This window comes from Phyllobates terribilis, unplaced genomic scaffold, assembly GCF_046119375.1.
Source record: "Phyllobates terribilis strain yellow unplaced genomic scaffold, ASM4611937v1 Scaffold_1__5_contigs__length_1240528914, whole genome shotgun sequence".
NCBI lineage: Eukaryota > Metazoa > Chordata > Amphibia > Anura > Dendrobatidae > Phyllobates > Phyllobates terribilis.
Window position 1 is genome coordinate 1,229,682,950 of NW_027362761.1, and position 25,498 is coordinate 1,229,708,447.

At 49.3% G+C, this 25,498-nt stretch overlaps 1 protein-coding gene across 1 annotated transcript in view; it reads left to right on the plus strand.

Annotated features, from left to right (window-relative positions):
- Positions 1–25,498, plus strand: part of LOC141173496 (uncharacterized) — a 251,025-nt gene that overhangs the window by 107,162 nt on the left and 118,365 nt on the right. The window contains exon 2 of the mRNA XM_073657880.1: positions 2,950–3,171. Within this exon, the coding sequence (XP_073513981.1) occupies positions 2,950–3,171 (222 nt within the window). The remainder of the gene's footprint in view (positions 1–2,949; positions 3,172–25,498) is intronic.

Genomic DNA, 25,498 nt, shown 5'->3' on the forward strand with positions numbered 1-25,498 from the left:
ATGTAGGTGCTGATTGTGGGATGTGCTGGGTCTATTAGAATTTTATGAGACCCCCAACTTACAGGATGTCTTTGCCCCTGAAGGTCCCAAGCAGGAGATATTGTCATCATGTTTCTTATCGCGATTTTACCTTTACATAGAGATGAAACATGGCCTGGGTAGCATCATCTATCGGACATAATTAAGTTGGAGAGGTTACTATGGCCTTACAGTAATGTGAGTGAAAGCTTTCTGTTTATCACTCCGCGGCGCCGCCGAAAATATATCTTCCATAAATATTGGATTGATGCAAACCCCAATATTCATCACCAGACATCAGAGACAGAGTGTCTACAAAAGATGCTAGATGAGAGGAAGCTTATGCCTGGGAAGGCAGTTCTCCTCCTCTGCGTAAATGAATCTCAGAATGGTTGTCTCTTTCCCTGCTGTAATTACCTGGCCACTGGAGGGGGCTGTTAATTCAATGGGGACGAAAGTGTTAGCTCTCTTTCTCTTTTCCCCTGCTATAATTATTTTTTCTAATTTCCCCATATGTTCGATGTGAGGGTGAAATGTCCCCTCCTCTTAGATTTTTTATGGATTTTATTTTCTCTCTATGGATGTTAGATTTACATATATACATCCCTCTGGATGGTAGATGTCTGTGTACGTGTATATATATATATATATATATATATATATATATGTATATATATATATATATATATATATACAGTACATACCAAAAATTTGGACACACCTTCTCATTTAAAGATTTTTCTGTATTTTCATGACTATGAGAATTGTACATTCACACTGAAGGCATCAAAACTATGAATTAACACATGTGGAATTATATACTTAACAAAAAAGTGTGAAACAACTGAAAATATGTCTTATATTCTAGGTTCTTCAAAGTAGCCACCTTTTGCTTTGATGACCGCTTTGCACACTCTTGGCATTCTCTTGATGAGCTTCAAGAGGTAGTCACCGGAAATGGTCTTCCAACAATCTTGAAGGAGTTCTCAGAGATGCTTAGCACTTGTTGGCCCTTTTGCCTTCACTCTGCGGTCCAGCTCACCCCAAACCATCTCGATTGGGTTCAGGTCTGGTGACTGTGGAGGCCAGGTCATCTGGCGTAGCACCCCATCACTCTCCTTCTTGGTCAAATAGCTCTTACACAGCCTGGAGGTGTGTTTGGGGTCTTTGTCCTGTTGAAAAATAAATGATGTTCCAACTAAACGCAAACCGGATGGAATAGCATGCCGCTGCAAGATGCTGTGGTAGCCATGCTGGTTCAGTATGCCTTCAATTTTGAATAAATCCCAAACAGTGTCACCAGTAATGAACCCCCACACCATCACACCTCCTCCTCCATGCTTCACGAAAAGCACCAGGCATGTAGAGTCCATCCCTTCACCTTTTCTGCGTCTCACAAAGACACGGTGGTTGGAACCAAATATCTCAAATTTGGACTCATCAGACCAAAGCACAGATTTCCATGGTCTAATGTCCATTCCTTGTGTTCTTTAGCCCAGACAAGTCTCTTCTGCTTGTTGCCTGTCCTTAGCAGTGGTTTCCTAGCAGCTATTTTACCATGAAGGCCTGCTGCACAAAGTCTCCTCTTAACAGGTGTTGTAGAGATGTGTCTGCTGCTAGAACTCTGTGTGGCATTGACCTGGTCTCTAATCTGAGCTGCTGTTAACCTGCGATTTCTGAGGCTGGTGACACGGATAAACTTATCCTCAGAAGCAGAGGTGACTCTTGGTCTTCCTTTCCTGGGGCGGTCCTCATGTGAGCCAGTTTCTTTGTAGCGCTTGATGGTTTTTGCAACTGCACTTGGGGACACTTTCAAAGTTTTCCCAATTTTTCGGACTGACTGACTTTCATTTCTTAAAGTAATGATGGCCACTCGTTTTTCTTTACTTAGCTGCTTTTTTCTTGCCATAATACAAATTCTAACAGTCTATTCAGTAGGACTATCAGCTGTGTATCCACCAGACTTCTGCACAACACAACTGATGGTCCCAACCCCATTTATAAGGCAAGAAATCCCACTTATTAAACCTGACAGGGCACACCTGGGAAGTGAAGACCATTTCCGGTGACTACCTCTTGAAGCTCATCAAGAGAATGCCAAGAGTGTGCAAAGCGGTCATCAAAGCAAAAGGTGGCTACTTTGAAGAACCTAGAATATAAGACATATTTTCAGTTGTTTCACACTTTTTTGTTAAGTATATAATTCCACATGTGTTAATTCATAGTTTTGATGCCTTCAGTGTGAATGTACAATTCTCATAGTCATGAAAATACAGAAAAATCTTTAAATGAGAAGGTGTGTCCAAACTTTTGGTCTGTACTGTATATATATATATATATATATATATATACCGCTCTGTGGGTTATAGATGTATATACTGTATATACCGCTCTCTGGATGATAGGTGTATATACTGTATATACCGCTCTCTGGATGAAAGATGTATATACTGTATATACCGCTCTCTGGATGATAGGTGTATATACTGTATATACCGCTCCCTGGATGATAGGTGTATATACTGTATATACCGCTCTCTGGATGATAGGTATATATACTGTATATACCGCTCTCTGTATGATAGGTGTATATACTGTATATACCGCTCTCTGGATGATAGGTATATATACTGTATATACCGCTCTCTGGATCGTAGATGTGTGTATATATATCGGATGGTACGTGTGGGCTTGTGGCATTGTTCCAGCACTCTCCCAGGTCCGGTGTCGGTGCTGAGTCCATCTGGAGGTCCCGGCTGTCTGTGTATTTTCGGCAGTGGTCAGTGTCTCTGGCGAGATGCCTTCCTGATGAGAACGGAGATTACTCAGGACAATCAGGGGGAAGCAGGGCCGGTAACAACCTACTTATACTGGTGTGTAATAATATAAGTGGCTGTAATAACTTACTCTGCTGTTGTTCTATGTCTGCAGCGATGGGACCAGACGCTGGAAGACCTGGCCACATCTTATGCTGCAAAATGTATCTGGGACCATAATGAGGAGCGAGGCTTCCGAGGCGAGAACCTGTTCTTGATGACCGGCTCCAGCCTGGATGTGGAGCTTGGCATGGCTGACTGGCACCGAGAGCGCGACTACTACAACTTCACTACGGCCACCTGTCAGGAAAACCAGATGTGCGGGCACTACACCCAGGTACGGCTCCAGCAATTCCATCAATCCAGGCAGAACCGTAGAGGTGCATGTCAGTCCACACGCCACTCACGTCCACACGCCACTCATGTCCACACATGTCAGTCACGTCCACACACCAGCTATGTCCACACGTCAGTCAGGATAGATGTTGGATTACGGTTTTACACTGGATGGGTTTTATCAGCAGCCATAGCCTTGTGACATCACAGCATGAGCCGTGACCTTGCGCATTTATGTGCAGAACCATGGAAGTCCAGTGTGAGAGGCCTGGAAATGTCATCATTAACAGCGACAAGAACCGGACAGATGATGGTCAGGAGGGGAGAGGCTGTAGAGGTGACAGTGATGTGCGGAGCAGTTGGAGAGGTGACAGTGAGGAGAGGAGCGGCTGGAGAGGTGATAGGGGGAGAAGAGTTGCTGGAGAGGTGACAGTGAGGAGAGGAGCAGCTGGAGAGGTGATCGTGGGGAGAAGAGTGGCTGGAGAGGTGAAGGTGAGGAGCGGAGCAGCTGGAGAGGTGACAATGAGGAGCGGAGCAGATGGAGAGGTAAAGGTGAGGAGTGGAGTGGCTGGAGAGGGACAATGAATAGCATAGTGGCTGGATAGATGACAGTGCGGAGCGGCTGGAGAGGTGAAGGGGAGAAGTAGAGTTGCTGGACAGGTGATAGTGGGGAGAGGAGCGGCTGAAGAGGTGACAGTGAGGAGCGAGGCGGGGCTGTAGAGGTGACAGTGAGGAGTGGAGTGGCTGGAGAGGTGACAGTGAGGAGCGGAGAAGCTGGAGAGGTGACAGTGAGGAGCGCAGTGGCTGTAGAGGTTTCAGTGAGGAGCTCAGTGGCTGGAGAGGTTACAGTGAGGAGCGCAGTGGCTGGAGAGGTGACAATGGGGAGCGCAGTGGCTGGAGAGGTGTCAGTGGGGAGCAGAGCAGTTGGAGAGGTGACAATGAGGAGCAGAGCAGCTGGCAAGGCGAAGGTGAGAAGTGGAGCGACTGGAGAGGTGATAGTGGGGAGCAGAGCAGCTGGAGAGGCGAAGGTGAGAAGTGGAGCAACTGGAAAGGTGATAGTGGGGAGCAGAGCAGCTGGAGAGGTGACAGTGAGGATTGGAGCGGCTGGAGAGGTGACAGTGAGGAGCGGAGCGGCTGGAGAGGTGACAGTGAGGAGCGCAGTGGCTGGAGAGTTGACAGTGAGGAGCGCAGTGGCTTGAGAGGTGACAGTGAGCAACGCAGTGGCTGGAGAGGTTACAGTGAGGAGCGCAGTGGTTGGAGAGGTTACAGTGAGGAGCGCAGTGGCTGGAGAGGTGACAGTGAGGGGTTCAGTGGCTGGAGAGGTGACAATGAGGGGCTAAGTGGCTGGAGAGGTGATAGGGAGCAGAGCAGTTGGAGAGGTGACAGTGAGGAGCGGAGTGGCTGGAGAGGTGACAGTGAGGAGGGGAGTGGCTGGAGAGGTGACAGTGAGGAGCGCAGTGGCTGGAGAGGGGACAATGAGGAGCCCAGTGGCTGGAGAGGTTACAGTGAGGAGCTCAGTGGCTGGAGAGGTTACAGTGAGGAGCGCAGTGGCTGGAGAGGTGACAATGAGGAGCACAGTGGCTGGAGAGGTGACAGTGGGGAGCAGAGCAGTTGGAGAGGTGACAGTGAGGAGCAGAGCAGCTGGAGAGGCGAAGGTGAGAAGTGGAGCAACTGGAAAGGTGATAGTGGGGAGCAGAGCAGCTGCAGAGGTGACAGTGAGGATTGGAGCGGCTGGAGAGGTGACAGTGAGGAGCGGAGCGGCTGGAGAGGTGACAGTGAGGAGCGCAGTGGCTGGAGAGTTAACAGTGAGGAGCGCAGTGGCTTGAGAGGTGACAGTGAGCAACGCAGTGGCTGGAGAGGTTACAGTGAGGAGCGCAGTGGTTGGAGAGGTTACAGTGAGGAGCGCAGTGGCTGGAGAGGTGACAGTGAGGGGTTCAGTGGCTGGAGAGGTGACAATGAGGGGCTAAGTGGCTGGAGAGGTGATAGGGAGCAGAGCAGTTGGAGAGGTGACAGTGAGAAGCGGAGCAGCTGGAGAGGAGTAGGTGAGAAGTGGAGTGACTGGAGAGGTGATAGTGGGGAGCAGAGTGGCTGCAGAGGTGACAGTGAGGAGCGCAGTGGCTGGAGAGTTAACAGTGAGGAGCGCAGTGGCTTGAGAGGTGACAGTGAGCAACGCAGTGGCTGGAGAGGTTACAGTGAGGAGCGCAGTGGTTGGAGAGGTTACAGTGAGGAGCGCAGTGGCTGGAGAGGTGACAGTGAGGGGTTCAGTGGCTGGAGAGGTGACAATGAGGGGCTAAGTGGCTGGAGAGGTGATAGGGAGCAGAGCAGTTGGAGAGGTGACAGTGAGAAGCGGAGCAGCTGGAGAGGAGTAGGTGAGAAGTGGAGTGACTGGAGAGGTGATAGTGGGGAGCAGAGTGGCTGCAGAGGTGACAGTGAGGAGCGGAGTGGCTGGAGAGGTTACAATGAGGAGCAGAGTGGATGGAGAGATGACAGGAGCGGAGTGGATGGAGAGGTGACAGTGAGAAGCTAAGCAGCTGGACAGGTGATAGGGAGCAGAGTGGCTGAAGAAGTGATAGTGAGGAGCAGAGCGGCAGGAGTGGTGATAGTGAGGAGCAGAGTGGCTGGAGAGGTGATAGTGAGGAGCAGAGCAGCTGGAGAGGTGATAGTGAGGGGTAGAGTGGATGGATAGGTGACAGTGAGGAGCGGAGTGGCTGGAGTGGTGAGCCTTTAGATGAATATAAAGTGTTTTGTTTTTTTTACATCTGATGTTTATTATGCTCTGGGGTCTTGAGAGAAACATTAATTTTGTGAAAATAAGTTCTCCGTGAATCCAATTTCTGGGAAAAATCCAAATGAAAGGGTGAATTCAAATTTTGCCTGATCCGCTCATCGCTAATAGATATGTTAATGTAATTGATGAAAACATGGAAACTACATTTTCAAAATATCTTGATTTCTTCAATCTTGAACAAGTCACGTGCAGAAATCCCGGCACTTACAGCCTCGTCTGCCATCACTGAGGTTATTATTATTATTATTGGTTGACTGAGGACGGTTCTGCTGCTGAATACACTTGTGCGAATCGTCTTGATCTGCTGCTGCAGCTCCTGTGCGATTGCCGACTAACAACGTCACAGATATGCTTGATGGAGACAAGTCCAGAGACACTGCAGTCATGGGAGCCCGTCTTCTCCTCTTGTCCAGTTTTCTCCTCTGCATGTTACCAAGTAATTTATTCTCTATCCAGCCTTCTTTATCTTTCCCAGTCTTCTAATCTCGAACCATTCACAACTTGTCCAGTCTTCTGTGTACCCAGTTTTCTATTTCTTGCCCAGTTATACACTTCTTGCCAAGTCTTTACTCTGCATAGTTCTCTACATCTTTCCCACTCTTCTCCTTTCAACCTTGCCCAGTCCTCTTTTCTCCATTCAGACCTCTACATGTTTCCTAGTTTTCTCCTCTGTGCCCTATCCATTGCATCTTGTTCAGTCTTCTCCTCTCCATTGCATCTTGTTCAGTCTTCTCCTCTCCATTTTGCCCAGTTTTCACCTTCTGCCCACTCGTCTACATCATGTTTAGTCTTCTTCTGTCTACCTAGTCTTCACCTCTACATCTTGCCATTAAAGAAAATGAAAAAGAGATGGCTCAATACATAATAACACTCGAAGGTGCCAGATATCCAGTCCTAAGTAGGCTGGGCACCTACACATAGAAATGCCAACTCAAAAGACATGAGAAAAAGAGAGAACAAGAGTATAAATGGCATATGAAAACAATTTTATTAATAATTAGAATAACATTCACAAATCTTTAAATAACATCATAAATACAGACAAAGGAAGTGAAAAGACCGGGGTCTGCAGGGCGACAGGACACATAGACCTGAAATCTTGTACACCATAATGGCAATCAGTGCATATGGAATGTAAACACAGGGGTCACATGCTAGACACCAAAGTATAAGAATACATCAAAGTGGAGTAGGGAGTCAAACCATATGCCCCTGAAATCTTACCCAAGTCAGGACAAAGAAAGAGCGGGTCCTGAAGCGCTGCAGATAGAAGTAGTAAGAGGGATGGTGGTAAAAATTGCCTCAATATACGTTTCACTATGCAGTCTTAGAGCTTTTCTCAAGAGGCTGGGGAGCAGAAGGACCTCTAAATACACCCATAGAATGGTCACATGTGTTGTCATGTGACCAACAGAAGAGAAAGAAAAAATAAAAATAAATAAATGAATAAATGAGTGGCAATCCCAAGACTGCCCGCAAAAGGCGCTCAATGGCGCATGTGTCGGATGTCACACATCATCACCGCATGAGCCCAGGCCATCATGCCGACTGCACGTGTGCAGGAGCGAAGCAAAAGCCGCAGCTCCCAGGCACGCGCAGGAGGCAAGGAAATAGCCAGGTGGGGCGAGGGGGACTAATAATGCACAGGCGCACCACACCAGTAGGTGAGTATATGGGGAAAGACAAAGTTGTGCCCACATCTCTTAATCCATGAACACGACACTATACAGTCAGCCATAACAAAAGGAGGGGAAGGGACAGTAACATGTGACATGCAGAAGTAGTGCTTTTGCAGAGTGTGACATGCAGAAGTAGTGCTGGTGCTTTAAAAGCATCCAGCAACTAGAGGGGTTAACACAGTAACAGGAGAAGGGGAGTATTTTAGCAGAGCCACAGGGGGATTGTGGGGAAGTTGTTTACTGTCTAGCTGGAGCCAAAGAGAAAGGTGGTGTGTGTGTTCTGTATCTCACAGAAGCGCCCCTGCAAGTGAAAAGGATTCAAGTCAGGAGTGAAGCTAAGCACAGGTCAAGTAGAGTTCCTGAACTAGAAGTACAGAGTATTGTCAGGCAGAAAGATAAGGACTGGAAGAAATGGTGTCACAGGGATCGTCTCCCTCAGCAAACTCCTTTCCCACCCCCCTCCTCCATCTCCTTGTGCTGTAAAGAATGCTGTGTTCATTAATGTGCCTTTGCATCAGAACTAGGCTGTCCTGTACTATTGGGAAGACTATGAACTGCTGTGCCGCTAAGGAAACTGTACTGTTTGTCACTGGAACCTGTTGCTCATAAGACTTAACTTGCATTGGCTGTGCGGCTTCTTATTAAATGCTACTGTTCTACCGTTTATGAGGACTCTTGTCAAGTGTGTCTGGTCAGCAAGTGAAACAACCTATGTGTCGGTGCCTGAGGGTAAATACCCCTGTGTGCCTGAGAGAAGCTGCAGCACATGGTCTATGGTCGCCCTGAGTAACGGTTACCCCGTGTAGAGAGAGAAGAGGAAAAGTGTCTGGAAAAACACAGCAGCACAGCACCTCAACTAAACTCTGCTACACCAGTTAAAGGGGACCAGCCCTAAAGAAAAACTCACTAGCAGCAAATGGATATGTTAATACAAATGGACAGAATTAGTGAGCTGCTTCTTCAGTTAACCTGCGAAGAATTGAGAACAGTAGCAGAACATATAAAGATGTCAGTAGAACAGATTTCCAAAGCACACAACCGCAGGCAACTGTTAGCTGCCATTAATGCAAAAATGGGTGAGCTGGGGGAGAAAGAAGCTGAAGACGTCATGGGGACGTTCCTCCAGGAACTAACACAGTTTCTAACCAGGTTGAAGTTGGAGTATGGAGGGGCGGCACCAATTACCAAAAGCGGGAATCTCCGTCCACAGACTGAACTACAGGAATTGAAAGAACAATTCAAAGCCCTAACAACAGCCCTGCAGGAATCGACCAAAACCTCTGAACGGGTGATAGACTCAGACAGGACCTTTAACCTGCTCGGGTTAGATAAATCAGGGAGACAGTCCTCTCTAACACCACAAATCACCATAAGGAAAGAATTCAATATCCTGGGACAGATTGGAAAGTGTGAACAGAAAGAGAAACTGTCTTATATGAACTTGTTGCACCAGATCGACAATAGATAGAAAGGCTACCAGCCAGATGAGATCGTTGAGGGGGTGGTGAAAGCGATCAACTCAGGACTGAACCTCCGTAGTATGCTAGAAATGAAGAGTCAATTGACCTTGCCACAGCTGAAGATGATTTTAAAAGGGCACTATAAAAAAGAGAGTACTTCAGAATTGTTCCACCGACTCATTAACCTCTCACAGAAAAAATAATGAATCACCCCAAAGTTTCATGTTCAGAGCAATTGAACTGAAGGATAGACTGTTGTTTGCATCCAGAGATGTAGAAGAGAAGTTTGATGCTGGACTAGTCCAGAAGAAGTTCTTGAGATCATTGGGAATGGGATTAATCAGCAAAGACATCAAGTTGTAGCTGAAACAGTACCTAGAAGATCCTGGCATTTTGGACGAAGTCCTAATTGAAAAAATGAATGAGGCCGCCAGTTTGGAGTCAGAGAGCGAACAAAAGTTAAAGAAAGGCACTGCTCCTAAAATTACCAAAATGAGTCAACTGAAGTTGGAGACCCCCTGTGGCCAGTCCGAAGATCATCATAGAGACCTCCAGTGCCAACTCCGAGAGGGAACCTTAAATCACCAAAAAAAGAGAGGCCTGCCAGCGCTGATTGGGAGGAAGTAATAGGAGAACTGCGAGCCGAGTTGATTGAAGTGAAAAAATGTATTCGTTCCAGGCCAGAACCTGTATCCCTCAGACCCAGGAGTGGGTTCCAAAACAGAAGATACCCGGCTTGTTAAGCCGCTCATCAAATCAGAGTACGGTATGTGTCCACTGTCTAAGATGTGGTGAGGAAGGACATTATGCCAAGGAGTGCCAATGGTCACGGTCGTTTGGGTTAAAAGACAGGAGGTTGCCAGTGCGGGGCGACTGGTAACCGTGACACGGAGGAGGCCCCAGAAGCAAATTCAAATCTCACTAAACCCCAGAATGGCGCATGAGGAAAAACGGCTGCGTCAGTACTATCCCCAAGTGTGTTCCTGCCTACAACAGCTGCAAGAGAGACAGGGGCATCAGTTACTTAATGCTCAGTGCGGAGGTCAAACGATTTACTCCTGGGAGGAGAATTCCTCAGTCAATAAAGATGGCCTCATCAGCCTAATCGGTGAAAGGTACTTTATACAGTGCCAGCTAGATCGACTCTTAGTAAAAGCACTGTGGGACACAGGACCCCAAGCGAGCCTTTTAAATGAAGAATGGAGAAGGCGCTACCTGCCACACACTTGCCGTCAACCAGACCGAAACCCCTTTCATAGGCTGGGTGGAAGTGACTCAGGGCCATGAAGAACAGCAACACCATTGAGCTCTTGGTACCTTTTCTCATGACCAGTGATCAGAATGTGGCAGAGGATCCTATCCTGGGTTATAATGTAATCAATGAGGTCATCATGTAACACAAGTCAGGGACACTGATGGTGGATGCAATTGCCACATCGCTTGCCATACCTAATGCCGTGGCGGAAAATGTAATTCATAGAGTAAAGGAAGCACAATGGACCTAAAAGAAGTCAAGGTAGGCTGGCACCCAACCATCATCCCAGCAAACCAAATGGTGGGGGTGAGGTGTGGAGTCCGGGTAGAACCGGGAAGAAAAGTGCAAAAAAGACTGTTCATGCCAAAACACTCCTCATAACTTCCGAAAGGCCTAGTTTAAACTGAGACTGTGCTTACGATTCCTACTGGTGGGTTTGCTCGAGTGACAATACCGGTGATGAATACTACGAAACACGAAATTAGACTGGATCCAAACACTGTGTTAGGTCTCATCGAAACCGTTAAAACGGTATATCCAGCCAATGTGAGACCCACCCAGGGGTCTGCAGTGAATTCAGTCTCCCCACCAAGGAACAGGGGTTACCCAGGGGAAGAAATTGCACGACCCACCTCGGAGTCCTGGGATCCCCCAGTTCCCCTGGAACACTTGTGTGCTGAAGATCTAGCGGTAGCAAAACAGATGCTGAGAGAAGAGTGTCATGCGTTCTCTAAAGATGATTTTGATATAGGCTGTATCCCATCGTTGCAGTTGAAAATCAGTTTGAAAGACACAACCCCAGTAACCAGAAGTTACATGTCTGTGCCAAAACCATTACACCGTGAAGCGAAAGAGTATTTACAAGATCTCATCAACAGAGGTTGAGTCCAAAAGTCGAAGTCGTCTTATTCCTCTCCAATTGTCTGTGTTAGGAAGAAGGACGGGTCACTGAGACTCTGTTGTGATTACCGGGAACTAAACCGAAAGTCAGTACTTGATACCAAAGATCCAAGATATGCTGGATAGCCTATCAGTAAGTAACCGGTTCTCTGTCCTCGATCAGGGTAAGGCATACCACCAAGGGTTTGTCGAAGAGTCCAGTAGACCCTTGACAGCATTCATCACACAGTGGGGATTATATGAGGGGATCCGCATACCATTTGGGCTCAGTTCAGCTCCAGCAGAATTCCAGAGGAGCATGTAGACATGTTTAGAAGGATTAAGGGATGATATCTGCCAGCCATACTTGGATGACAATGTGATACACAGCAAAACCTTCCGGGAGTATGTTGAACACTTGAGGACCGTATGACAATGGTATCAACAACACGGAGTTAAGTTGATCCCAAAGAAGTGTGAACTGTTCAAAAGACAAGTCCGATTTCTAGAGAAAATTGTGTCCGGAGAAGGATATACCATGGACCCAACAGAAATCGCTCTGGTACTGGCCTTAAAAGACTAACTCCCCTAACTCTACCGTTGGGGAGTTGAGGCAGATATTAGGATTCCTCTCCTATCGTACTTAAGTTCAGAACTTCTCCAGGATTGCCGCCCCACTATACCTCCTCTTGGGGGAGACGACAGAGGCAACAACACCCATAGAGAAAAAGAAGAATGCAGGTAGGACCGGGCTTAAAAGAAACAGCACAGTTTCGTCCCAACAGCCCATTCTCTGGACAGCAGACCACCAAGAGGTATTGGAAGAACTAGTAGACTACCTGGTAAAACCACCCATCTTGGGATATCCTGATTTCAATTTACCATTTGTTCTTCATTGTGATGGTTCTCAAGTTGGACTGCAAGCTGCCCTGTATCAGCATCAAGATGGAAAAATGAGAGTCATCGGTTACGGTTGTTACGGATCCGGGTGGTGGAACCTCTGTGCTGCGGTGCAAGGAGGGACCAGAGGGGCTTAACTAGGTATAAACTCGGACTGACCAAGGTCGCAGGCGGCTCAATCGACTACGTGAACCAGGGAAGGACCGAGCAGAGGGACCAGGTGCTACTCTTGGCCAGTCCTTGTATGAGAGCAGGTGACTCCCACGGGTCAGAAGACAGGGACTGACCGGTACAGCAGATGAGCACGGCAGGCAGGCTGACGGGTGATCCGGGTAGACGGACTGGTAGACACCATGGGTAACTGGCAGGAGCCTCCAGGTATTCTGGCTGGTAGGCACGGCAGGTAACTGGTACGTTCTCCGGGTAGGCAGGCAAGCCTGGCCCATAGACAGACTGGCAGGTTTGGACCGTAGGCAGACCGTCGGGCTGGAGAGTGTACTTGGCTGGTGGAGACAGGTAGTCAGGCTGGCGGACTGGACTGGTAGTCAGGCTGGCGGACTGGACTGGTAGTCAGGCTGGTGGACTGGGCTGGTAGTCAGACTAGCAGCGGGACCTGAGGGCTGAAGCAGAGTTTAGAACACAAAGCTACAACCTTGCAAGGGCACCTCCATTTTGGAGGAGGTGCCTTTTATATGAGAAGTCCTCCGGCCATTGGCTGGGGACTCCTTAGCGCGCGCAGCCCCTTTAAGAGGGACGGAGTGCGCGCGCGCGCCCTAAGCACAGTACCCGGGAAGCTGCGCGCGCTAGCAGCAGCAGGAGAGCCGAAAGACACCGGGCCAGGAGCGCGGCGGTAAGGGGGGCGGCGTCTCTGCCTATCAGGGGGCAGAGACGCCGATGTTACAGTCCCCCCCCCCCCCCTTTATGCCCCCTCTTTTTTTGGCTTGAAAATTTTTTTTTAAGAAGAAGCGGGGCGTGGATGTTCTCCCTGGGTTCCTAAGTTCTCTCCTCTGGGCCAAACCCCTTCCAATCCACCAGAAAAAAGGTTTTTCCTCTTACCCTCTTGGTGGCCGGAATGTTCTCTGCCTCATAGATGTCCTCAGCGGAGACCGGAGCTGGAGAGGTACCTGGATCGTCGGAGAAAGAATTAAGAACAACTGGTTTGAGGAGAGATACGTGGAAGGAGTTGGGAATCCGTAAGGTGGCCGGGAGTTTTAACTTGTAGGCCACTGGATTGGCTTGCTTGAGGACTTCAAATGGACCGATGAACCCTGGACCCAACTTATAGGAGGGTATTTTCAGACGAACATGTTTGGAGGAGAGCCAAACCTTGTCTCCCGGACGGAATTGAGGTGGGTCCAGAAGTCTCTTGTCGGCATGTCTCTTCATCCGCTCGGAGGATTGAAGAAGTGCGGACCTGGTGTCCTCCCAAATGGTGGAAAATTCGCTGACCAGAGACTCCGCGGCAGGGTTGTCCACTGAAGCGGAGACGGGAAACGGAATCCGGGGATGTTGACCGTAGACCACAAAGAACGGAGACTTGGAAGAAGATTCGCTCTCATGGTTGTTATAGGAGAACTCGGCCCATGGTAGGAGCTCTACCCAATCGGTATGGTGAGCGTTGATGAAGTGTCAAAGGAAGCTGGTAAGGATCTGGTTGATACGTTCAACTTGGCCATTGGACTGAGGATGATAAGCAGAGGAGAAATCCAGGGAGACATCCAGCAGCTTACACGTAGCACTCCAGAAGTGCGTAATGAATTGGACCCCTCGATCAGACACAATGTGGAGGGGAAGGCCGTGGAGATGAAAGATGTGATGGATGAAGTCCTTAGCCAGCACAGATGCAGACGGGAGACCAGGCAGAGGGATAAAGTGGGCCATTTTAGAAAAGCGGTCAGCAACCACCCAAATGACTGTACAACTGGCAGAAACAGGGAGATCGGTAATAAAGTCCATAGCAATGTGTTGCCACGGGGCAGCAGGTACGGGAAGAGGCAGGAGACGGCCGGCTGGAAGATGTCTGGGAATCTTGTTGCGGGCACAGGATGAACAGGCCGTGATGAAGTCTACACCATCCTTGCCCAGGAAAGGGCACCAGTAATGCCGGGTAATGAGCAGGAAGGTCTTCCTCCGGCCAGCATGGCCGGCTTGTTTAGATGAATTACCACGGTGAAGAACCTTCTTACGATCCGGAACCGCTACAAACGTTTTACCGGGTGGGAGACGAGACAGGTCCAAGGGAACCACATTCATCACTTTGGAGGGATCGATGATATACATAGGCTCCACCTCTTGATCGGAAGACAGGAAGGATCGGGACAAAGCGTCGGCTTTAACGTTCTTGTCTGCAGGACGGTAATGTAGGGTAAAGTTGAAACAGGCGAAGAACAAAGACCACCAGGCCTGACGCGGATTGAGTCTTTGGGCATTTTGTAGATATGCCAGGTTTTTGTGGTCAGTGTAGATGACCACCGGGTGCAGAGCCCCCTCTAGCAGGTAACGCCACTCCTCCAGCGCCAATTTGATGGCTAGCAGTTCTCGGTCTCCTATGGAATAGTTGCGCTCGGACGAGGAGAAAAGCTTGGAGAAGAAGCCGCATGTTACCATTCTCCCGGACGGAGATTTCTGGGTGAGCACCGCTCCGGCTCTGGAAGAGGAAGCATCAACCTCCAGAAAGAACTGTTTTTTGCAATCCGGATGGTGCAGCACCGGGGCTGAAGAGAAGGCTTGTTTTAAGGAGAGGAGGGCCTCCTCCGCTTTGGATGTCCATTGCTTAGGATTTGCTCCCTTAAGGGTGAGTGCAGAGATGGGTGCAGTCCGGGAAGAGAAATGTGGGATGAAGAGGCGGTAATAGTTAGCGAAGCCCAGGAATCGCTGAATCGCCTTCAACCCCTCCTGTCGGGGCCACTTTAAGATGGCAGAGACCTTCTCGGGGTCTATCCGTAGACCAGTCTTAGAAGAGAGGTCTGCTCAAAGAGACATTTCTCAAATTTTGCGTACAGGTGATTCTGCCTGAGCCTAAGCAGGACCTGACGAACAACCCTCCGGTGTGTGGGTAGATCCAGAGAGAAGACCAAGATGTCGTCCAGGTACACCACCACGCATGAATATAAGAGGTCACGGAAGATGTCATTAACTAGTTCTTGGAAGATGGCTGGAGCATTACAGAGGCCGAAGGGCATCACACGGTATTCATAGTGGCCGTCCCGGGTATTGAATGCTGTCTTCCACTCGTCTCCTTGGCGGATCCGGACCAAGTTATACGCCCCACGAAGATCGAGCTTGGTAAAGATCTTCGCACCTTTAAGGCGGTCGAACAGCTCAGAGATGAGCGGCAGGGGGTATTTATTTTTAATAGTAATCTGGTTGAGTCCCCTATAATCGATACAGGGGCGTAGTGAACGTCTTTCTTTTTAACGAAGAAGAATCCAGATCCAGCCGGGGAGGTAGATTTCTGGATGAATCTCCTAACCAGATTTTCTTCGATGTACTCCGACATGGCCCGGGTTTCGGCCAACAACAAGGGTTAGATACGCCCACGGGGTGGAATGGCACCGCGTACCAGGTCGATAGGGCAGTCATATGGCCTATGGGGTGGCAATGTCTCTGCTTCCTTCTTGTCGAAGACAACTGCATAGGACCAGTAAGGTGCCAGTAGACCAGGTAAATTAGCCGGAGTAGACGGAGGTCGAGCCGGGCGAACCGGAACCAAGCAGGTCTCATGGCAATCCTGCCCCCAACGGAGCACCTCACCGGATCGCCAATTCAGAACGGGTTCATGTCTCTGCAGCTAGGGTAAACCTAGCAAAAGGGAATGAGAGAGTCCGGATAGCACATGGAAGGAGATACTCTCAGAGTTCAACATTCCCAGCTGAAGGGTTACAGGCTCTGTGACGAGCAAGATGGTCACCGGAAGGAGTCTTCCATCCACGGAATGGTTCAACCAGAGGTTTGGTGGGAATCTGATACTTCTCTACAAGGGACTGAGAAATGAGATTCCCAGCGGCTCCGGAATCCAGGTGGGCGGTTTCAAAGAAGCTGTTCTCTCCACAGGAAATAGAATCGAATTAAGTCAAGAACGGAGAGGATTTACTCTTGCCTAGGACGACCTCTCCGAGCGGTCCTAGACACTGGAGTTTCCCGGCTTCACCGGACAGGAACGGATCCTTACTACCACAGTAGAAACAGCTCCCCTCGGCTCGGCGTGTTTCTTGGCGAGACTTAGTAACATAGTTTTTAAGGTTGAAGGAAGACTAAGTCCATCTAGTTCAACCAATTGCCTAACATGTGGATCCAGAGGAAGGCAAAAAAAAACCATGTGGCAAACACTAAGCTCCACATTGGGGAAAAAAATTCCTTCCTGACTCCATACGACAATCAGACTAGTTCCCTGGATCAACGCCCTATCAAGGAATCTAGTATATATAACCTGTAATATTATACTTTTCCAGAAAGGCACCCAGGCCCTTCTTAAATTTTAGTAGTGAATCACTCAGTACAACATCATGCGGCAGAGAGCTCCATAGTCTCACTGCTCTTACAGTAAAGAATCCCCGTCTGTGATTATGATTAAACCTTCTTTCCTCCAGACATAGAAGATGCCCCCTTGTCCCAGTCTCAGGCCTCAGAGTAAAAAGATCAGTAGAAAGGTCTTTGTACTGTCCCCTCATATACTTGTACATAGTAATAAGATCACCCCTAAGCCTTCTTTTTTCCACAGTAAATAACCCCAAGTGTAATAACCTGTCTTGGTATTGCAGACCCCCCAGTCCTCTAATAACCTGTCTTGGTATTGCAGACCCCCCAGTCCTCTAATAACCTGTCTTGGTATTGCAGACCCCCCAGTCCTCTAATAACCTGTCTTGGTATTGCAGACCCCCCAGTCCTCTAATAACCTGTCTTGGTATTGCAGACCCCCCAGTCCTCTAATAACCTTGGTCGCTCTTCTCTGCACCCGCTCTAGTTCAGCTATGTCTTTCTTATACACCGGAGACCAGAACTGTACACAGTATTCTAAGTGTGGTCGCACTAATGACTTGTATAGAGGTAAAATTATCTTCTCCTCATGAGCATCTATGCCTCTTTTAATGCATCCCATTATTTTATTTGCCTTTGCAGCAGCAGCCTGACACTGGCCACTAAACGTGAGCTTGTCATCCACCAATACACCCAGGTCTTTTTCAGTTACAGTTTTGCCCAGTGTTTTACAATTGAGCATATAATTATACATTTTATTTCCTCTGCCCAAGTGCATTACCTTACATTTATCCCCATTAAAGCTCATTTGCCATTTATCAGCCCAAGCTTCTAGTTTACATAGATCCTCCTGTAATATAAAATTGTCCTCCTCTGTATTGATTATGACGCGCCCCTGGGCCTGTGTCGCGCTGCGTTGCGCATGCGGGAGCCTACCCGGAGCCGGATCAGTAGAGGGTTGTAGTCTCGTGGCGGTGACCCGGTCCGTGCCCAGGGAGTCAAACTAGACGGCAGTCTATTAGTAGTAAATAGTTGATGACTACGCCACCCGTTGAGTGCAGCCAGGGAGCTGCTGCTGCAGGGCAGACCGCTGAGGCCGGTGGTAGGATTGTGCAGCGTGATAGTATAACCCCCAACGGGAGGGGTATGGCCTCAGGGCAGCCGACGTGGATGATGGGGGTAGCAGGAACCACTCAGAGACGGTACGGTGTAGTTCAGGGTCTTTACTGGTAACAACGATAGACCCTCCCGGAGTACTTGCTAGCAAACGGGGCCTGGTCAGTCTTTGAGCAGATGGGATCTCCCCTGGCCAGGCGTAGTTGTAGGCCTCACAAACTGACTGTACTCTTCTGGCTACCTTGCTAGAAGCTGATGTAAGTAGCCCACGTCCCTGAGTGTACCGTGTGGTGCTCACCCGTATGGCCGGTGACTCGGGGCCTTCTAATGGCTTCCGCTCCACGATGGCGGTGCTGGTCCCACGCGTGTGACCGTGCCTTCGGGCTTCTGGGCCAGAGGACCTGAAATCCCCTGCCTGACGGATTCTGCTGCTGGGTAGAAGTTAGTCCCCACAGCCTCGGACTCCGGGTCCGGTAAAGAATCTTCTTAGTCAGGGCGAGCGCTGCAGCTGCCAGCCCCTGACTCCTTGGAACTCTGCTGTTTCCTATGCTGCTTCTTGTCTCCACTCTCCTTGTCTGACTCTCCCTGCCTCAGCCCCGGGTTTTTACAGGGGAAGCTCTTCCCCTCCCAAGACTGGGCAGGAGGTGTGGCATGCACAGGATCCCTGACCAAAGGACCTCCCACCTGCTCTCAGACATAACATTACATTACTGTGGAAAACCAGACCCCTGGGGTGCCACAATTACCCTGCAGAGTTTAGTGTCATCTGCAAATATTGAAATATTACTCTGTATGCCCCCTATAAGGTCATAAATAAATATGTTAAAAAGAAGGGGGCCCAATACTGACCCCTGTGGTAACCCACTGTTAACTGAGACCCAGTCTGAGTGTTTTCCATTAATAACCACCCTTTGTTTCCTATCACTGAGCCAATTCTTAACCCACATACATATATTTTCCCCTATCCCCATTGTTCTCATTTTATGTATCAACCTTTTGTGTGGAACCGTATCAAAAGCTTTTGAAAAGTCCATATACACAACATCCACTGCATTTCCTTGGTCCAGTCCGGAACTTGCCTCCTCATAAAAACTGATCAGATTAGATTTACAGGAACGGTCCCTCGTAAACCCATGTTGATATTGGGTCATGAGGTTCTTCTTCTTCAGATACTCTGGTATAGCATCTCTTAGGAAACCCTCCAGGATTTTACCCACAGTAGAGGTTAAGCTTACCGGCCTTTAATTCCCAAGTTCAGTTTTTGTCCCCTTTTTGAATATTGTCACCACATTTGCTATACGCCAGTCCTGTGGTACAGACCCTGTTATTATGGAATCTTTACAGATTAAAAATAATGGTCTATCTATGACGTTCCTTAATTCCTGCAGTACTCGCGGGTGTATCCCATCCGGGCCCGGGGATTTGTCACCTTTAGTGATTTTTAGACGCCGCCGCACTTCCTGCTGGGTTAAGCAAGTGACATTTAATGGAGAATTTTTGTCATCACTGATCATGTTTTCTGTCATGCGATTTTCTTGTGTAAATACGGTTGAAAAAAAATCATTTAGCATATTGGCTTTTTCCTCATCCACCATTTCACCCAGACTATTTTTAAGGGGGCCAACACTATCATTTTTAGTTTTTTACTGTTTATATAGTTAAAGAATATTTTGGGGTTATTTTTACTTTCTCTGGCAATGATTCTCTCTGCCTCAATCTTTGCTGCCTTGATTTGTTTTTTTACAGAATTTATTTAATTTTCTATATTTATTTAATGCCTCATCACTACCTACCCATCTTGGTCTGGTCAATCTGCATGGGGCATGTGGCCACAAGGAGAGGAGCTCAAGAATGAAATCAGATGATGGGCCGTCCAGGTCGGAGGTCCCGAGGAGGAGGCGGAACGCCTCCACGCCCAGATCACTATCTTCCTCTATGTTCCCCTGCCATCAAAGCCATTTCGGTCCCGTGGACCCACTGTGGGTTGTTTTCCTTGTGGCCACTGTCTTGCCTGCGCCAATGTCGCATCCTCAGACGGCTCTTGTGAATTTAATATCAGCAACTCTATTTCATGTGCTACGACTAGCGTCATATATTATGCCACCTGTGGCTGTCACCTGATTTATATTGGTTTAACCACGTGAGAGCTGCGAGTCATTGTGCGGAAGCACAGGCGGGACATTGGCGCGGCCAAGACAGTGGCCGACCCCTAGGAGCTAAAGACATTACCGCGTCATTTCCGGATGATGCACAATTCTGATCCTAAGTCATTACAAATACGCGGTATAGATCTGCTTCATCTGGGCTCTCGTGCCGTTATTTAAAGATTTGTGAATGTTATTCTAATTATTAATAAAATAGTTTTCATTCGCCATTTATACTCTTGTTCTCTTTTTCTCATCTTGCCATTAAAGAAGTTGTCCACTACTTATTGATTGATGCCCATAAGACAGGGCATCAATGTCTGATAAGCCAGGGTCCCGCACCTGGCACCCCTGCCGATCAGCTGCCCCATTCAATTCAATAGGAGGCAGAGGTGCGTTACCCTGCGGCGGCCACTACAGATGGACGGCCAAGCACCGCAGGTAAGCACTTCCGGCCGGCGGCCTCCGCCGATGACATCTAGTCAGCGGGAGTGATGGGTGCAGGACCCCGGCCGATCAAACATTGATGCCCTATCCCAGGGTTCCCCAACTCCAGTCCTCAAGGCCACCAACAGGTCATGCTTTCAGGATTTCCTTAGTGCTGCACAAGCAATAATTCCATCACCTGGGCAATACTAAGGAAATCCTGAAAGCATGACCTGTTGGTGGCCTTGAGGACTGGAGTTGGGGAACACTGCTCTATCCTACAGATGGGGATCAATCGAAAAGTAGTGGACAACTTCTTTAAGCTCTTTTCTGCCCAGTACTCTGCATCTTGCCCAGCCCTCTATTGTCTTCTCTGCCCAGTACTTTGCATCTTGCCCAGCCCTCTATTGTCTTCTCTGCCCAGTACTTTGCATCTTGCCCAGTCCTCTGTTGTCTTCTCTGCCCAGTACTCTGCATCTTGCTCAGCCCTCTGTTGTCTTCTCTGCCCAGCAGTTTGCATCTTGCCCAGTCCTCTGTTGTCTTCTCTGCCCAGTACTCTGCATCTTGCCCAGCCCTCTATTGTCTTCTCTGCCCAGTACTCTGCATCTTGCCCAGTCCTCTGTTGTCTTCTCTGCCCAGTACTCTGCATCTTGCCCAGTCCTCTGTTGACTTCTCTGCCCAGTACTCTGCATCTTGCCCAGTCCTCTGTTGACTTCTCTGCCCAGTACTCTGCATCTTGCCCAGCCCTCTGTTGTCTTCTCTGCCCAGTACTCTGCATCTTGCCCAGTCCTCTGTTGACTTCTCTGCCCAGTACTCTGCATCTTGCCCAGTCCTCTGTTGTCTTCTCTGCCCAGTACTCTGCATCTTGCCCAGCCCTCTATTGGCTTCTCTGCCCAGTACTCTGCATCTTGCCCAGTCCTCTGTTGTCTTCTCTGCCCAGTATTATGCATCTTGCCCAGTCCTCTGTTGACTTCTCTGCCCAGTACTCTGCATCTTGCCCAGTCCTCTGTTGTCTTCTCTGCCCAGAACTCTGCATCTTGCCCAGCCCTCTATTGGCTTCTCTGCCCAGTACTCTGCATCTTGCCCAGTCCTCTGTTGTCTTCTCTGCCCAGTACTCTGCATCTTGCCCAGCCCTCTATTGGCTTCTCTGCCCAGTACTCTGCATCTTGCCCAGCCCTCTATTGTCTTCTCTGCCCAGTACTCTGCATCTTCCCCAGTCCTCTATCGTCTTCTCTGCCCAGTCCTCTGTTGTCTTCTCTGCCCTGCACTCTGCATCTTGCCCAGTCCTCTGTTGTCTTCTCTGCCGGGTACTCTGCATCTTGCCCAGCCCTATATTGTCTTCTCTGCCCAGTAGTCCTCATCTTGCCCAGTCCTCTGTTGTCTTCTCTGCCCTGTACTCTGCATCTTGCCCAGCCCTATATTGTCTTCTTTGCCCAGTACTTTGCATCTTGCCCAGCCCTCTGTTGTCTTCTCTGCCCAGTACTTAGCATCTTGCCCAGTCCTCTATCGTTTTCTCTGCCCAGTACTTTGCATCTTGCCCAGTCCTCTGTAGTCTTCTTTGCCCAGTACTCTGCATCTTGCCCAGCCCTCTATTGTCTTCTCTGCCCAGTACTCTTCCTCTTGCCCAGTCCTCAGTTGTCTTCTCTGCCCAGTACTCTGCATCTTGCCCAGCCCTCTATTGTCTTCTCGGCCCAGTACTCTGCATCTTGCCCAGCCCTCTATTGTCTTCTCTGCCCAGTACTCTGCATCTTGCCCAGTCCTCTGTTGTCTTCTCTTCCCAGTACTATGCATCTTGCCCAGCCCTCTATTGTCTTCTCGGCCCAGTACTCTGCATCTTGCCCAGTCCTCTGTTGTCTTCTCTTCCCAGTACTATGCATCTTGCCCAGCCCTCTATTGTCTTCTCGGCCCAGTATTATGCATATTGCCCAGTCCTCTGCTGTCTTCTCTGCCCAGTACTCTGCATCTTGCCCAGTCCTCTGTTGTCTTCTCTGCCCAATACTATGCATCTTGCCCAGCCCTCTATTGTCTTCTCTGCCCAGTACTTTGCATCTTGCCCAACCCTCTATTGTCTTCTCTGCCCAGTACTTTGCATCTTGCCCAGCCCTCTATTGTCTTCTCTGCCCAGTACTCTGCATCTTCCCCAGTCCTCTATCGTCTTCTCTGCCCAGTACTTTGCATCTTGCCCAGTCCTCTGTTGTCTTCTCTGCCCAGTACTTTGCATCTTGCCCAGTCCTCTATCGTCTTCTCTACCCAGTACTTTGCATCTTGCCCAGTCCTCTGTTGTCTTCTCTGCCCAGTACTGTGCATCTTCCCCAGTCCTCTGTTGTCTTCTCTGCCCAGTACTCTGCATCTTCCCCAGTCCTCTATCGTCTTCTCTGCCCAGTCCTCTGTTGTCTTCTCTGCCCTGTACTCTGCATCTTGCCCAGTCCTCTGTTGTCTTCTCTGCCCAGTACTCTGCATCTTGCCCAGCCCTATATTGTCTTCTCTGCCCAGTAGTCCTCATCTTGCCCAGTCCTCTGTTGTCTTCTCTGCCCTGTACTCTGCATCTTGCCCAGCCCTATATTGTCTTCTTTGCCCAGTACTTTGCATCTTGCCCAGCCCTCTGTTGTCTTCTCTGCCCAATACTTAGCATCTTGCCCAGTCCTCTGTTGATTTCTCTGCCCAGTACTCTGCATCTTTCCCAGTCCTCTATCGTCTTCTCTGCCCAGTACTTTGCATCTTGCCCAGTCCTCTGTAGTCTTCTTTGCCCAGTACTCTGCATCTTGCCCAGTCCTCTATTGTCTTCTCTGCTCAGTACTCTGCATCTTGCCCAGTCCTCTATTGTCTTCTCTGCTCAGTACTGTGCATCTTGCCCAGTCCTCTATCGTCTTCTCTGCCCAGTACTCAGCATCTTGCCCAGTCCTCTATCGTCTTCTCTGCCCAGTACTTTGCATCTTGCCCAGTTCTCTGTTGTCTTCTCTGCCCAGTACTTTGCATCTTGCCCAGCCCTCTATTGTCTTCTCTGCCCAGTACTCTGCATCTTGCCCAGTCCTCGGTTGTCTTCTCTGCCCAGTACTCTGCATCTTGGCCAGCCCTCTATTGTCTTCTCGGCCCAGTACTCTGCATCTTGCCCAGCCCTCTATTGTCTTCTCTGCCCAGTACTCTGCATCTTGCCCAGTCCTCTGTTGTCTTCTCTGCCCAGTACTATGCATCTTGCCCAGCCCTCTATTGTCTTCTCGGCCCAGTACTCTGCATCTTGCCCAGTCCTCTGCTGTCTTCTCTGCCCAGTACTCTGCATCTTGCCCAGTCCTCTGTTGTCTTCTCTGCCCAGTACTCTGCATCTTGCCCAGCCCTATATTGTCTTCTCTGCCCAGTACTCTGCATCTTGCCCAGTCCTCTGTTGACTTCTCTGCCCAGTACTCTGCATCTTGCCCAGTCCTCTGTTGTCTTCTCTGCCCAGTACTCTGCATCTTGCCCAGCCCTCTGTTGTCTTCTCTGCCCAGCAGTTTGCATCTTGCCCAGTCCTCTGTTGTCTTCTCTGCCCAGTACTCTGCATCTTGCCCAGCCCTCTATTGTCTTCTCTGCCCAGTACTCTGCATCTTGCCCAGTCCTCTGTTGTCTTCTCTGCCCAGTACTCTGCATCTTGCCCAGTCCTCTGTTGACTTCTCTGCCCAGTACTCTGCATCTTGCCCAGTCCTCTGTTGACTTCTCTGCCCAGTACTCTGCATCTTGCCCAGCCCTCTGTTGTCTTCTCTGCCCAGTACTCTGCATCTTGCCCAGTCCTCTGTTGACTTCTCTGCCCAGTACTCTGCATCTTGCCCAGTCCTCTGTTGTCTTCTCTGCCCAGTACTCTGCATCTTGCCCAGCCCTCTATTGGCTTCTCTGCCCAGTACTCTGCATCTTGCCCAGTCCTCTGTTGTCTTCTCTGCCCAGTATTATGCATCTTGCCCAGTCCTCTGTTGACTTCTCTGCCCAGTACTCTGCATCTTGCCCAGTCCTCTGTTGTCTTCTCTGCCCAGAACTCTGCATCTTGCCCAGCCCTCTATTGGCTTCTCTGCCCAGTACTCTGCATCTTGCCCAGTCCTCTGTTGTCTTCTCTGCCCAGTACTCTGCATCTTGCCCAGCCCTCTATTGGCTTCTCTGCCCAGTACTCTGCATCTTGCCCAGCCCTCTATTGTCTTCTCTGCCCAGTACTCTGCATCTTCCCCAGTCCTCTATCGTCTTCTCTGCCCAGTCCTCTGTTGTCTTCTCTGCCCTGCACTCTGCATCTTGCCCAGTCCTCTGTTGTCTTCTCTGCCGGGTACTCTGCATCTTGCCCAGCCCTATATTGTCTTCTCTGCCCAGTAGTCCTCATCTTGCCCAGTCCTCTGTTGTCTTCTCTGCCCTGTACTCTGCATCTTGCCCAGCCCTATATTGTCTTCTTTGCCCAGTACTTTGCATCTTGCCCAGCCCTCTGTTGTCTTCTCTGCCCAGTACTTAGCATCTTGCCCAGTCCTCTATCGTTTTCTCTGCCCAGTACTTTGCATCTTGCCCAGTCCTCTGTAGTCTTCTTTGCCCAGTACTCTGCATCTTGCCCAGCCCTCTATTGTCTTCTCTGCCCAGTACTCTTCCTCTTGCCCAGTCCTCAGTTGTCTTCTCTGCCCAGTACTCTGCATCTTGCCCAGCCCTCTATTGTCTTCTCGGCCCAGTACTCTGCATCTTGCCCAGCCCTCTATTGTCTTCTCTGCCCAGTACTCTGCATCTTGCCCAGTCCTCTGTTGTCTTCTCTTCCCAGTACTATGCATCTTGCCCAGCCCTCTATTGTCTTCTCGGCCCAGTACTCTGCATCTTGCCCAGTCCTCTGTTGTCTTCTCTTCCCAGTACTATGCATCTTGCCCAGCCCTCTATTGTCTTCTCGGCCCAGTATTATGCATATTGCCCAGTCCTCTGCTGTCTTCTCTGCCCAGTACTCTGCATCTTGCCCAGTCCTCTGTTGTCTTCTCTGCCCAATACTATGCATCTTGCCCAGCCCTCTATTGTCTTCTCTGCCCAGTACTTTGCATCTTGCCCAACCCTCTATTGTCTTCTCTGCCCAGTACTTTGCATCTTGCCCAGCCCTCTATTGTCTTCTCTGCCCAGTATTCTGCCTCTTCCCCAGTCCTCTATCGTCTTCTCTGCCCAGTACTTTGCATCTTGCCCAGTCCTCTGTTGTCTTCTCTGCCCAGTACTTTGCATCTTGCCCAGTCC